Genomic DNA, 13,990 nt, shown 5'->3' with positions numbered 1-13,990 from the left:
TAATCCCAGCACTCTGAAGTTCTGCTGTGCTCACACAGGGAGATGCAGGTGGGAAACGCAGCCTGGGGCACTTGCGAGCTGACGGTAAGTTATCAGAGGCGCTCCTTTTGCGCGTTATGCACGGTGTGAGGGCCAGCGGGACCGGCTCGCCGCTGTGAAAGCAAAACCGCAGCGGAGGAAGAGCTGATGAGGGAGCAGGGGGCCCGGCACTGAGCGCGATGAGCCCCTCTCTTGAGGAAGCGGCATGAAGAGAGGCTCCCAGTGGAGCGAGTGCAGCGCCGCGGATGTGCTCCGCGCTGTCCCGCAAGGCAGATGCGGCGGAGGGCTGCTGCTCGCCTGGGCGCCCGGGTGCCGTTGCAAGTACGCCACTCACCCCAACCCTCTGCTTTATGAGGCAATGGAGGGAGGGAGAGGGAGAGCCCTGCCGGGCTTGACATGCTTCAGTCATGCAAGCGCGGTGAAAAAGAAGGGACTGTTGCTCTTTAGAGATGTAACGGGCCTGACAGCCTTTAATAGAAACATTTTTCACAGCAGAGGCAACATGAGGACGAGCAGACAGGGCGCTCCACGACTCGGGAGCGTGGGACCATCTTGGCTGGTCAGAGCCTCGGGAGGAAGCAGGCCAGCGGGCAGCTGAGCGGGCCTGACCAGGAGCCACAGCATCCCAGGGGGCAGACCTCCGTTGCTCTGCAGGGCATCGTCGCTGCGGGTTCAGCGCATGACGGGGCTGGAGACGGGAGGCGAGCTGCTGAGAGCCCCATGCCACCACCTCCAGACGCTCGATGATGACCTGTATGTCAGGGCCGAAGAGAGAAGAGGTGGACAGGGGGAGCCCCAGGACTCCCCTCTGGTCCCGCTCTGCGAGGGAGGAGAGGCCAAGCCACAGGTGCCGCATGGCAAGCTGGGTGCTGGCCATGGCGTTGCCAATGCACATCAGGACATCGGCCGTGTTCTGGATCTCCTCGATGTGCTCCGGTGACAGCTCAGACCACTCGTGGCAGATCTTATCAATGGAGCCTAAGAGAAAGGTCATGTTGTTAGCGATTGCAAAGACTTGATTGCCATTAGCATAACCACGATCCAGGAAGCCCGCCATGTGCCTCTTTCTCTCAGACGGCATCATGGGTTTCCTGCCCTGCCAGGTGGAGGATGTGAGGAACAGGCAGAGTCTCATGGAGTCCTCTATCATAGGTACTCCGGAGACCAGCGGCCAGTCGTCCATGCAGCAGCACTCACGGTAGCCTTTCACCGCCCCCCTGGCGGTGAGCAGGGTACACCAGTCACGCTGCACATTGGCCTGGAAAGATGGCACGGCGGGACACAGCACCACAGTCCGGGACCAAGTCCGTGACTGGGTTGCTAGCCCGAGTGCAAAGTCACGCTACGCCGGCTCCGGAGGCTGCGGTGGGAGCGCCAGGTCGGTGCGTTCAGCGGCGGAAGTGAAGAGTCCCACGAGGTGTTCCACAGGCTCACGGGGGGCGCTCCGACAACTGGCTCTGGAGAAGGTGGAGAAGGAATCATCGTGCCGCGTGGATTTCTCCAACACAGAAGAGCTGTGGTTGCTGAGATCCCAGCCTTGGCCCTGTCGGTGAAGGAGGCGGGAACGGCGGTGAGGTCTTCGCCGGCGTCGTCCAGGGTGGAGGCCGGTGAGACGGTGCCCAGGAAAGCCGCTCGCCGCTCGGCTTCCTTGAGCGGCAGGGTGAAGCAGGCAGGGCAGGATGCCCGCTGACGCTGGTGCTACCAGCCCAGGCAGGTGAAGCAGCGCTCGTGGCGGTCTTGCTCCAGCAGCGCTGTGCCACAGCCGAGGTAGGTGAACGGCCCGACGCCGGGTGGCGACTCTTCACGGGCCGGCTTGTCCAACTTGGAATCTTGCATCTTCGTGATGAGGTCTTGAATCTTGAAGTGGCTTCGTAAGTCTCAAGGGCTGAGAAAGAAGAGGGAAGATTAGCGCGAGGGCGCTGGTTATATCCCCTTGGTGAGGGGCGTGGCAGTGTGCCAGCGCATGTAGGAGATTGGCGTGTCGGTTTCGGACTTGTCTCAGTGATTGGCTGGCTCCAGAGGAGAGTACCTATAGTGAAGCCCGTAGGTGGGCTAAGCACTCACGAAGTAGAACTTAGGAACCTCCAGCAGGCCAGCACTCTGAGAAACAAGTGTTCTCCTGGGTCAGTATGGGACTCACAGCTCTTTAAGTTATGATGGAACCTGGTTATTCAGAGTTTTATAGGTTAAAAGAAGGATTTTAAATTCCATTCTAGATTTAACAGGAAGTCTGTGAAGAGAAGTTATTATTGGGCTGATGTGATCTCTCCTGCTGGTTCTTGTCAGAACTCTTGCTGCAGCATTTTGAATTAGCTGAAGACTTGTTAAGCAGTAGTCGGGGCCCCCTGATAGCAGGGAATTACAATTGTCTATTCTGGGGGTAACAAATGCATGGATTCATTTCTCAGTGTTGCTTTGGGTCAACATTCTCTTAATTTTAGAAATATTACGCAGGTGAAAGAAGGAGGTGTGTTTTGGGCAAAATGTAATAACTTCTGTTTTAGAGCTGGAGGGCAAAAGCTCACTTGATCTTGATTTTCAGTATGTATGCAGACCGTGAAAGCGGGGCCTCATGATCCTTCTGACTTTTTGGGTTTCAAGTAGGAGATATCAGAAAAGTTACCACAGGGATAACTGGCTTATGGCAGCCAGGCATTCATAGTGATGTCACTTTTTGATCCTTCGATGTTGGCTCTTCCTATCATTGTGAAGCAGAATTCACCAAGCATTGGATTAATTAAAAAGAGAGAGAGAGAAAAAAAGGGGAACGTGAGCTGGGTTTAGACCATCATGAGACAGGTTAGTTTTACCCTACTGATGATATGTTGTTGCAATAGTAATCCCGCAATAGAGAAAACACATGAAAGCTAAATAGACTGACCAACAAAGATGACTTGAAAAAATGTAGGAAAAAACAATGAAAGGTGTAATCAAGGAAAATTGCCACAGAGGAGCATTTAGAGTAAGACACAAGGGATGAGAGGAGAGAAAACACACCACAGGAGCAAAACAGAAACCAGACGACATGACAACATACACCTGTGCTGAAGCAAAGCAGAAACAAACAATGAGTCAACATGATGAGACAATAAACACAAGGGACCATGAAGTGATAACACATGAGGGAAATACACTGAAGACAACTCCTGAAGACGCAAGAAACAAAGACATAAGCATAACAAGGACTACAGCAACTGTGAGGCCTAAAAAAACAAACATGATTTCTGCTAAAAATTTTGTTTCTGATTTTCAATAGAAATAGCAGAAAGCCACCACCTCTGATCCTGGTTCTGCAAAGGTTTCTTCCTTTTAAAAGGAAGTTTTTCCTTTCCACAGTCCCCTGTGCTTGCTCATGTGGATCTGTTGGGTTTTCTCTGTGAAAGCAGCCTAGAAATGACTAGGTTGTATTTGGCACTATATAAATTAAGCATTAAGTTGAACTCAACTAAATATAGGTTTAGCTGATCAAATTGTGATGTGCTAATCAGGGGGGGAAATGTCTTTGAACATTCTTTTCGGGAATAGATCCAATGTACAAGTTGTAGATTTAGATGAGACCACAGTTTAGGAGAACTCAGGGAGTTCTGTAGGGTGGCAGCTGGATATTTGTCAGGTTCTACTGACAGATCTGAAGATGTGATTGATCAGTCTGTGACTGCTCTGTCTTCCATTTGATCCCTAATCGGTATACTTTGTCGTTAAAGAAGTTTACAAAATCATTAGTGCTGAATGTTAAACTGATCTGAGGTTCGACAGAACTGTTACTGTTTGTCAGCTTGGCTATCATGCTAAAGAGAAACCTGGGGTTTTTGTTTTCTTCCGTTAAGGAGGAAAAGTAGGCAGATTTTTTTGTTTTAGATTGGCAAACTTTCTCTATGGGCAGCACGAAACATATCTTGCTGAGTTAGATGCCTTTTCAAGTTTTTGTGCCTTTTCTTCACTTTTTTGAATTGATTGTTATACCATGGAGCTATCCTTGTTACGGGGGCTGACGGAGGCTCAAATGCGGAAGCAACAACAGACAGGATTGCGGACAATGGCCACGACCTCTGTCCCAGCTGCTTTGGCCCTGTTCACCTCAGGGAGGCGCTGTCAGACAATCCGTGGATGGACTGTAGCTGAGGGTGGCCAGGGGATCTCCTCTTCGGGGCAGTTGCCTGCTTCTCAACCGAGGCGTTCGAAGTACCATGAGTGGGCCACTGCTGGGGGCCACCACCTGGGAAGAGGGCGACGACCGAGCAGCAGCTCGCCTCGGAGGAGGCTCGGTTGCATAACGAGCTGGAGGAGATGAGGACCCTCCTGCGTGAGCGCCAGCCTGACTCTCTTGTGGGAAAATCTGGAACGCCATCCATCCAGACCGCATCAGTGCCCGAGGAGGACGTGATGTCCTTAGCAGCTTCTGCCTCCCATTTTTATGAGGGGGGTGGTGAGCGGGGCTCTGTGGTTTCGGAGCAGGAGTCCCTCTGGTCGTCTCAGAGCTTGGTGGGTGAGATGGGGGATGAGTCCATGCAGGCAATTATGTATGTGTGTGGCCCCCTCCCGTAGGCGTAAAACTGGCATTGTGTCCTTGGGCAAGACACTTCACCCACCTTGCCTAGTATGAAAGTTGTGAGAGTGAATGGTTGGTGGTGGTTGGAGGGGCCGATGGCGCCGATTGGCAGCTTCGCTTCCGTCAGTCTGCCCCAGGGCAGCTGTGGCTACAGTCGTAGCTTACCACCACTGAGTATGGTGTGAAAGGGTTGATGTGATATTGCAGTGTGAAGCGCTTTGGGCTCTGTCAAGCAGGGTAAAAAGCGCTATACAAGTGTAGTCCATTTACCTGGATGCCTAGTGGCATTGCCACCGGAGGCTCAGGGTGTTGCAGGGGTGCCTTTCGGCCCTGGCCCTGTGGAGGGACAGGGCTTGGCTCTCACGGACACATTTGGGAGCAGCCCCAGCCCGTCATGAGACTGTCACCACGGACGCCAGTCTCACGGGGTGGGGTGCTGTCTGGCACCACAGAACAGTGCAGAGATGGTGGTCTGTCCAGGACGGCAGGGATCACATCAATGTACATCAACACCTCGGCCATCTTCTACATCAACCACCAGGAAGGCACCAGGGCTGCCCAGCTGCTACAGGTTTCTCAGGTCAGGGACGAGGTCAACCTCTTTGCCTCGGAGGAGTCCTCCCACTGCCCACTTATGGAGAACCCACCAGCCCTATGAGCCAGGATGCGCTGGCGCATTCTTGGCCATGGGTCCTTCTCTACGCATTTCCACTGATCCCCCTGCTTTGTCCTACGCAGGGTGCTTTGAGAGGGGCACACACTGCTGTTGGTGCAACCCTACTGGTCGGCGCGGACTTAGTTTCCTCTGCTCCACAGGCTGTCTAGTAGCAGACCGTGGCGCCTTCCCAGCAGGAGGGATCTACTGTCTCAGCACAGGGGCTGGGTGTGGCACCCCTGCCCTCACCGTCTCCGTCTTTGCGCCTGGCTATTTGCTGCTGAGCAACTGTTCAGAGCCTTACTGGTGAACCATCTTGAATGCTAGGGGGCCATCTACCAGGCTGCTGTATGTCAACAGATGGAAGTTGTTTGCGAAGTTGTCCAATGGTCGGGGGGAGGACCCAATACTCTGCCCGGTCCCTGTGGTCCTGGACTTTCTGCAGTCTCTCTTGGATGGAGGCAGATCCCCGTCAACCCTGAGGGTGTATGTGGCAGTGATATCGGTCCGCCATGCACAGGTTGCAGGCCACACGTTTGGGGGATACACTCTGGTGTTAGCCTTCCTCAGGGGGGCTTTGAGACTTAACCCCCCCCCTAGAGCCCCACAGGCTCCAGCCTGGGCTCGACATCTGGGGGAGCTACATGCTCTGTCTGTCATCCGGCATGCCTCAGATGGGGCGGGCGTCACACTGTGGCCGAATGCCACTTTTGTTCCTAAGGTGCTGTCGAGGCTGCGTGCCAACCAGCCTATACGACTCGCTTGATATAACCCCCTGTCGGGTGACCTGGGGGGCCGGCCAAAACTCTTGTTCCCAGTTAGTGCCCTGAGAAGCTACATTCCTGCAACAGCGGATGTGCGGACATCTGACCAGCTGTTTGTCTGCTATGGAGGCCCTAATAAGGGTTCTGCTCTTTCCAGGCAGTGCCTGTCCCACTGGGTGGTGGACACCATTCACTATTCCTATCATCCTACCCTGCCCGAGGGTGTGCATTGTCATTCCACCAGGGTGGTGTCCACATCATGGGCCACCCTGAAAGGGGCGCTCCTGGATGAACTATGTGCCGCCGCCTCCTGAACGACGCCTGGCCCCTTCTCCAGGTTCTACAGACTGGACGTTGTGCCTCCGCGTCCACTGTGGGTGGTACTGGGCCCTGCAGAGGCTTCTCATTGAGGTGGGTTCCTGGGATTCCTCGTGACTGAGTTGGCATTTGTCATTCCAGTGCTTTCAACACTGCCTCTGGCGGTCAGTAGGGATGAAATAGAGCCAAAGTTACGAAGGTAACTACGGTCTATGAATCCCGGATGACCGCCAGAGCGTCCTGTCACTCGGAATCCTCGTGGATTCTAACAAGACGATTCTGTAGGAAGCGAGCCTGGCTTGGATACCAGAACTTATAGTGGTTCCTGGGTCACCCAGGGGTCACAAGTGACGTTGTTGGTATACATACTCGAACTACGCATGCGTGAAGGAAACATTCCAGTGCTTTCAGCACCGCCTCTGGCGGTCATCTGGGATTCATAGAACCGTAGTTACATTTGTAACTTTCGGCTGCTGCTCCATCTACAACTGAATCTACCTGAGTCAGGCTGATACTAGGACAACTGCTTTCCATTGGGTCCAGAGACGCGAATGAAGTTGATGGGATCATTTTTTTGAATTTGGTCACAGCATTGTTGAACAAACATCTCCTATATCTAATTTCTAATGGCTTTAAAGTTAACTAAAACAATATCAGGAGGTGATCTGATAACAGAGGGCTGTGAGTAAAAAAATGTTTATTGATCAATGTCAATATCATAAGTGAGAACAAGCTTTAGTGTATGATTGAAATAATGAGTGAGTTTCTTCCCCTTCTGTGAAAAGCCAGTTGTGTCTAGTGTTGGGTATGTAATGACAAGTAACAAACGTTACAAGTAGTTAAATTACTTTTGATGGGAACGAGTAGTGTAACGGCACTACTCCTCCTAGATTGGTAGTTAAACTAGAGTTATAAATGAAACGCTACGAACGTCACTTTGACAATAACTGCAAATAGAGCAACCAAAATATTATTTAAACAGAGTTCTTTTTATTACCACCAGTAGATGGAACGGTGGCCATACAAGCAACTACTCGCTATCTCTTCCAGGTCAGGGCTGATGGAACCGTTAAAGTAAAATTGGTTGCCTTATATAAATTTGTGCCCCACTGACAACACTGCACTCCCTCCTACTGTAAATGCCCCAGCTGGATCCTCTTGGGGGAAGATTTTGGACCCACACCCTTTCCCTATCATTGACGAAGTGAGACAAGCTCATACACACCTTTTTTGTGTCTGTGCGTCCAGTGGCTTGTTCCCAGCTGTTAGCATCGTAGTTAGCTTAGCTCAAGTGCTGGAAGTCAGAGCCGGACTGACGAAAGTGGACAAAATACTCTTTCCAGTGGTCCAGGGGATGGTATATTAGTAGGGGTGGGACGAGACACAAATTTCACGGGACGAGATGTCTCGCGAGATTGAGTCCACGAGATCGAGACGACACGAGACCGGGGGGGGGGGGGGGGGGGGGGGGCAGCGCGGTACTCACATGCAGCGTCAGAGCATGGAGTGTCGGGTCGGAGTGCCCCTTGTACGGCCACGTTGTCCTCCGCTCTGCACTGCGCCCGAGGCGGCTGCCTCGTTCCCCTATTCCCATTCAAACCGCGGCGCACAGACAACGCCATGACTGCATTTGCACTTCATGCCACTAGGTGCGCTGTTTGCATGTTCAACCTTATTTTACACAGACACCACAGAGGAAGAAGGGCGCCGCAGCCGCTGCAGGCTCTCTCTGCATGCTGTTAGAAAAAGAGTGTGAGCCGGTAAGACGTGGTAAAATGTGCATTGATGCGATGCACCGTTTTTTCAATAAAAGAGAAGAACTGAACGATCGTTTCCGCACATTTTCTTTACGTCGTATCAATTAAACTGTATCACAAGTAGTTTGTGGACTCAAAAGACCAAGATTCCTTGCAGATAGAACATGCGCAGAACAGTATTTCATGTCCTTTTCGACCGGATTTTTAAATATGAATATGGGCATATTCAGGGGTTTGCACGTGTTTATATGGCTTTGCGCTTTGTAATGTATCATTCCGTCAATATTCCAGTTAATAAAGAGTTTTTGCCTTGATATAAACTTACTTAATCTCGCGGCATTCGATCTCGCGAGATCTCGCGGCATTGCGATCTCGCGAGATCTCGTGACACGAGATCTCGTCCCATCCCTATATATTAGCACGTAAAGTAAATCCGAATGGTTATAAAACATTTTAAAAGATGTGTTATCTTTTCAATCAGTTAAAATAACGTTTTGATACACACAGATCTGCGCATGCGCAGTGCTCCATGGAAGGATATAGCGGCGCACAGCAGTAGACATAAGCCGCTGTGCGCTGGTATATCCTTCCGTGGAGTACTATGCAGTAACGACTAGTGTAACTTCTTTACTATTTCCATGGAGTAATCAAGTAGTGTAAGGCACTACTTTTTTCAAAAGTAATGAGTAACGGGTAACTCTTTACTTTTTTGAGTAATGGACCCTAACTCTGGTTGTGTCGTGACTGATAATTGGCACAAGCTATCAGCTCCAAGATCTTTTCAGCTTTGCAGAAAAAGTGCAGTAAATAAATAGTCAACCCAGCACATTCGTTACCAAACAGATGCAACAACAGAAACATGAGTGCTGGCAGCGTATCTGCAGAATGACACAGATACGACAACGTCTGTAGTGCCAGGTGATGCTTAAAAACAGCTGAAAATATACATACAAAAAGCTCACATGGACAGATAATTGACAAATTGAGCATAAATGAATACATTTTAATTCTCAAGTCTCTTTTCAGTACCTGTTTCAACTTTAATTCAGATTAAAAGAGCTGCATCAGGGCAGTGGAAATCCAAAGCAGCACCTCATTAGTAAATACACATCTGTATTTTACTTGCAAGACAATCTGTAAAGAGATCTTGTGGCTGTTTTATTTGGAATACAAAGCTGGAGATACATTTACCAATTTGGTCGAATTGCACAAACACACCTTGCACTAACCCTTAAATTGAGCATGATTAGAAATCCTTTCAATTTTAGTGAGAACATAGTCGTTGGCAACAGAAAGTTTCACTCCACAGACTAACTTCCAGGTCGTTCTGACACTAATTACGCCCACAAGTGTTTGAGGACCACCGATGAGAGTTTGAAATCCCAGCTGTTGTTCAGTCAGTCATTAAAAGATGATGCAGGAGGACATCAGAGTCAGAGCAGGGCTGCTTTTCCTCTCTGTGAGCTCAGACCGAGGCTCACAAGAGGAAACAACGGCACATCCTCATCATGATAGACAATGTTACTGCGGTGAGAGCGTTCACTCTGCTAGGGATCAATGAGACGATGAATTACAGAGCTACTGTCTTTGCAATGACTTTACTGTATTACTCTGTGATATTGATCGTCAACATCTCCCTTGTCACAATCATCATCTTTGATGAGAACCTGCATGAGCCGATGTATATTTTATTGGCCAGCTTCTGTGTGAATGGACTTTATGGGGCTTCAGGTTTTTACCCCCGATTCCTGGTAGATCTGCTCTCGTCCACTCAGGACATCTCCTATGAAGGATGCCTGCTGCAGGCCTTTGTGATGTACTCGTTTGCCAGCTGTGAATTGTCGATACTGGCAGTCATGGCCTACGACAGATATCTGGCCATATGTCGGCCTCTGCACTACCGCTCACTCATGACGAAGAGGAGGCTCAGACACCTGATAAGCTTCTCGTGGCTCACCCCCTTCTGCATCTTCTCCATCAGCATCATCCTCACGTCGAGACTTAAATTATGTGAATCTCAAATTAAGCGGCTGTTTTGCATCAACTGGCTCATCGTTCAGCTCGCTTGCGCCGACGCCGACATGCTCGCAAACAACATCGTTTCATACGCAACTATCATCATTTACTTGCTGCATGGATTTTTCATCATTTGGACTTACATGCACCTGATAAGAACATGTGTCAAATCCAAAGAGGACCGAGTGAAGTTCATGCAGACGTGTGTGCCTCATGTGATCTCCTTGCTGCTGTTCTTGGTTGTGATGCTTTTTGATTTGATGTACATGCGTTTCGGCTCAAGAGATTTACATCCGAGCACTAAGAATTTCATGGGGATGGTGTTTCTCATCATTCCTCCAATCCTGAATCCGCTCATTTATGGATTTAAGCTTGGAAAAATACGCACCAGAATCCTGGGTCTGATTTTTTTAAAAGAAGAAATTGGCCTCCGTCTTTATTAATGCACTGATTCCTCTTCGTGTTAGCTACAGAGTCAGTGACAATGTCTTTAGGATTCAGTGTCTCACTCAGGGACACGTTGACATATGGACAGGGGGAGATGGGGAATTGAACCAACAAACTTCCATCCGAGCCACATTCGCCCCCACTTAAATGGTAACTTTGTCTGATTTCATTTCTTGTCCAGGATTCCACACACACCCACACACACCAGCTTTAAATCTTCAGATCCATTAATAAACTTGTTTGATGTTTGCAGCTGATATTGAAATGCAGACAGACGTTTGAATAGAGCGTGTGAGCTGCAGTTTGATGATATCAAAAAATGGGCCTCCTCTTTTCTTCAGCTCTTCTTCTTTTTTTTAAAGTCCTCTAATTCAAAGTTTCACTCTTCTTCAACCAGCAGATTTTCCGTGTGGTTACATTTTCCAGTTCACAAGACAAAGGAAACAGTGTTTTTGTAGGTTCAGATTATATTATTATGTCATTTATTTGGATTTTTTAAGATGGTTATATTCAGAGACTGAGTAGAATTCTCTCCATTTATTATTTCAATGTTGAATGTTTTGTGTGAGTTCACTGTTTGCGAAGTCACGTGGAGCAGCATGACATGTGGCGTTCTCTGATGAGAGGATGGAATATCTGTTGTGATTTGGGACGGCAGATACCAATATGGGAAAAGCGTAATGTACGTTATTCTAAATGTATTTTATCTGCTTCATTTCAAATCTATTAACTATTCACTCTGCTGTTTTAATTGCTTTTAGCCTTTGAATTTATCTTTTATTTTCTTAATATCTTAAAGTTTAATGCATTTTTCTGTATTTCTTTGCCTTTATGAAGCACATTGAATTGCTTTGTGTATGAAAGGTGCTACATATAAAAAAAAGTTCCTTTTAACAGATACACACTGTCTTGTTAATTAACTCACACTAGGTTTCTAGGTTTTCTGTAATGTTGCTAAATAATGCAACAATCTCAACAAACCTGCTGGCTGTGGACATGGCGCTGAAACTTACTGCACACTATCGGTCCAACATGCTGCTTCAAGCAGATTTGTGCCTGTATAGTTTCATGTACTATAGCGTTAAGACGTCTCGTTAAATTGATAATGGTTCAATTCCACAAATATTCTGGGTGTTTATGTCGAGGAACCACAATTTGTCCTGACTTTATGGTGCCCAAGCTGTCTTCAAATTACTGTATGTATGTTAAAAGTGGTCTTCTTCTGTATGAGTGGAAACTTCATTGGTTCATTTGGTATTTCTCAGATGTGACTCAGCATGCTTTAAAATGCACAAAATACCCTTGTTGTTATCACGCATGCTAGTAAATTTACAACTAAATATATAAATAATGCCTCTTCTGTATAGAAAGTCAAAATACAACAACAAAAACTATGAAAATCGTACGCACAGTAAATGGAGAATTTGTTCTTCAGTTCCTCTGAAAAGCAGCAATTGTTTTTTTTGGGCATTTTGCAAGAGAATAAAAGCAATGCTACTCAGACGTCTGCTCATACCAGAAACAGCAATGTATTGCAAACAAACATTTAAATACATGGTTACAGTCTGAGAGACATTTTCCTGATGTCCTGGCACTGAGAAATATTTCAACTTAATTGGAAATCCCATATTTTCGATTCAAGCTATTTTGGTGTCTGGATGTTTTCAACATGTTTTTTTAATGTATAGATTATTGTTGTTGGTTACTTAATAAAAGATGTTGCCTCCCATGACACTTTGCATTGATGAGGCATTATTATAGTCTATACATTTCTGTTAATAATGAAATGTACTGATTGAAATCATAGACTGAATTATAAAACTATATTTGCAAATGTTTGGAGATAAGACTAAACTACAGAGTGTGCAGGATTATTTTTGAGGACTAATTTTATTTTTGAACAACATCTATGTTCTCAATTAACACAAAAGACTCAAATATAAAAGCTGAATATTTTTGGAAGTTGGAGTGCGGCTTTTTTAGTTTCAGTATCTCAGGAGGATACGTGTATGCAGGTGACTATTACTTTGCATAATTATTAGGCAACTTAACAAAAAACAAATATATACCCATTTCACTTATTTATTTTCACCAGGGAAACCAATATAACAACTCAAAATTTACAAATATACATTTCTGGCATTCAAAAACAAAAACAAAATAAATTCAGTAAACACTATAGCCACCTTTCATTGCGAGGACACTCAAAAGCCTGCCATCCATATAGATTCTGTTGGTGTCTTGATCAGTTTGCGATCAGCACTGCGTGCAGCAGCAACCACAGCCTCCCAGACACTGTTCACAGAGGTGTACCGTTTCCCCTCCCTGTAGATCTCACATTTGATGAGGGACCACAGGTTTGCAGGTTCAGATCAGGTGAACAAGGAGGCCATGTCATTATTTTTTCTTCTTTTAGACCTTTTCTGGCCAGTGGGATGGATGTGTGTGATGAAGCATTGTCCTGCATGAAAATCATGTTTTTCTTGAACGATGCTGACGTCTTCCTATTCCACTGCTTGAAGAAAGTGCACTCCAGAAACTGGCAGTAGGACTGGGAGTTGAGCTTGACTCCATCCTCAGCCCAAAAAGGTCCCACAAGCTCATCTTTGATGATACCAGCCCGTACCAGTACCCCACCTCCACCTTGCTGGCGCCTGAGTCGGAGTGGAGATCTCAGCCACGGGCCCATCCATCTGGCCATTCAAGACTCAGTCTCATTTCATCAGTCCATAAAACCTTTGAAAAATCAGTCTCATGATATTTCTTGGCCCAGTCCCGACATTTTATCTTGTGTCTTGTTCAGTGGTGGTCGTTTTTCAGCCTTCCTTACCTCGGCCATGTCCCTGAATACTATTGCACAACTTGTGCTTTTTGGCACTCCAGTGATGTTGCAGCTCTGAAATATGGCAAAACTGGTGGCAAGTGGCATCTTGGCAGGTTACTGCTTGATTTTCCTCAATTCATGGGCAGGTATTTTGCACCTTGTTTTTACAACACACTTCTTGCGACCCTGTTGACTATTTTGAATGAAACGCTTGATTGTTCGATGATGACACCTCAAAAGCTTGGCAATTTTAAGAGTGCTGCATCCCTCTGCAAGACATCTCTCTATTTTTGACTTTTCGGAGTCTGTCAAATCTCTCCTCTGACCCATTTTGCCAAAGGAAAGGAAGTTGCCTATTATGCACACCTGATATAGGGTGTTGACGTCATTAGACCACACCCCTTCTCGTTACAGAGATGCACATCACCTGATATGCTTAATTGGTAGTAGGCTTTCAAGCTTATACCGCTTGGAGCAGGAAAACATGCAACAAAGAGGATGATGTGGTCAAAATACTTATTTGCCTAATAATTCTGCACACCCTGTACATGAATTACATACTGGAAACTGTAGGCAATAAATAATGTTGTAGCAGGGTTCATGTGAAAATAGACACATGTA

The 13,990-nt window shown here is 47.2% G+C and overlaps 1 protein-coding gene across 1 annotated transcript; it reads left to right on the top strand.

The window, feature by feature from the left end:
- Positions 1-9,590: 9,590 nt before the first annotated feature.
- Positions 9,591-10,541, top strand: LOC115403451 (olfactory receptor 6C1-like). The gene has a single exon (XM_030112345.1). The coding sequence runs from the start codon at positions 9,591-9,593 to the stop codon at positions 10,539-10,541; it is 951 nt and encodes a 316-aa protein (XP_029968205.1).
- Positions 10,542-13,990: the final 3,449 nt, after the last annotated feature.

Source organism: Salarias fasciatus, chromosome 16, assembly GCF_902148845.1.
Source record: "Salarias fasciatus chromosome 16, fSalaFa1.1, whole genome shotgun sequence".
NCBI lineage: Eukaryota > Metazoa > Chordata > Actinopteri > Blenniiformes > Blenniidae > Salarias > Salarias fasciatus.
The sequence above is the reverse complement of the archived record's forward strand: the minus strand, read 5'-3'. Positions and strand labels throughout refer to the sequence as shown.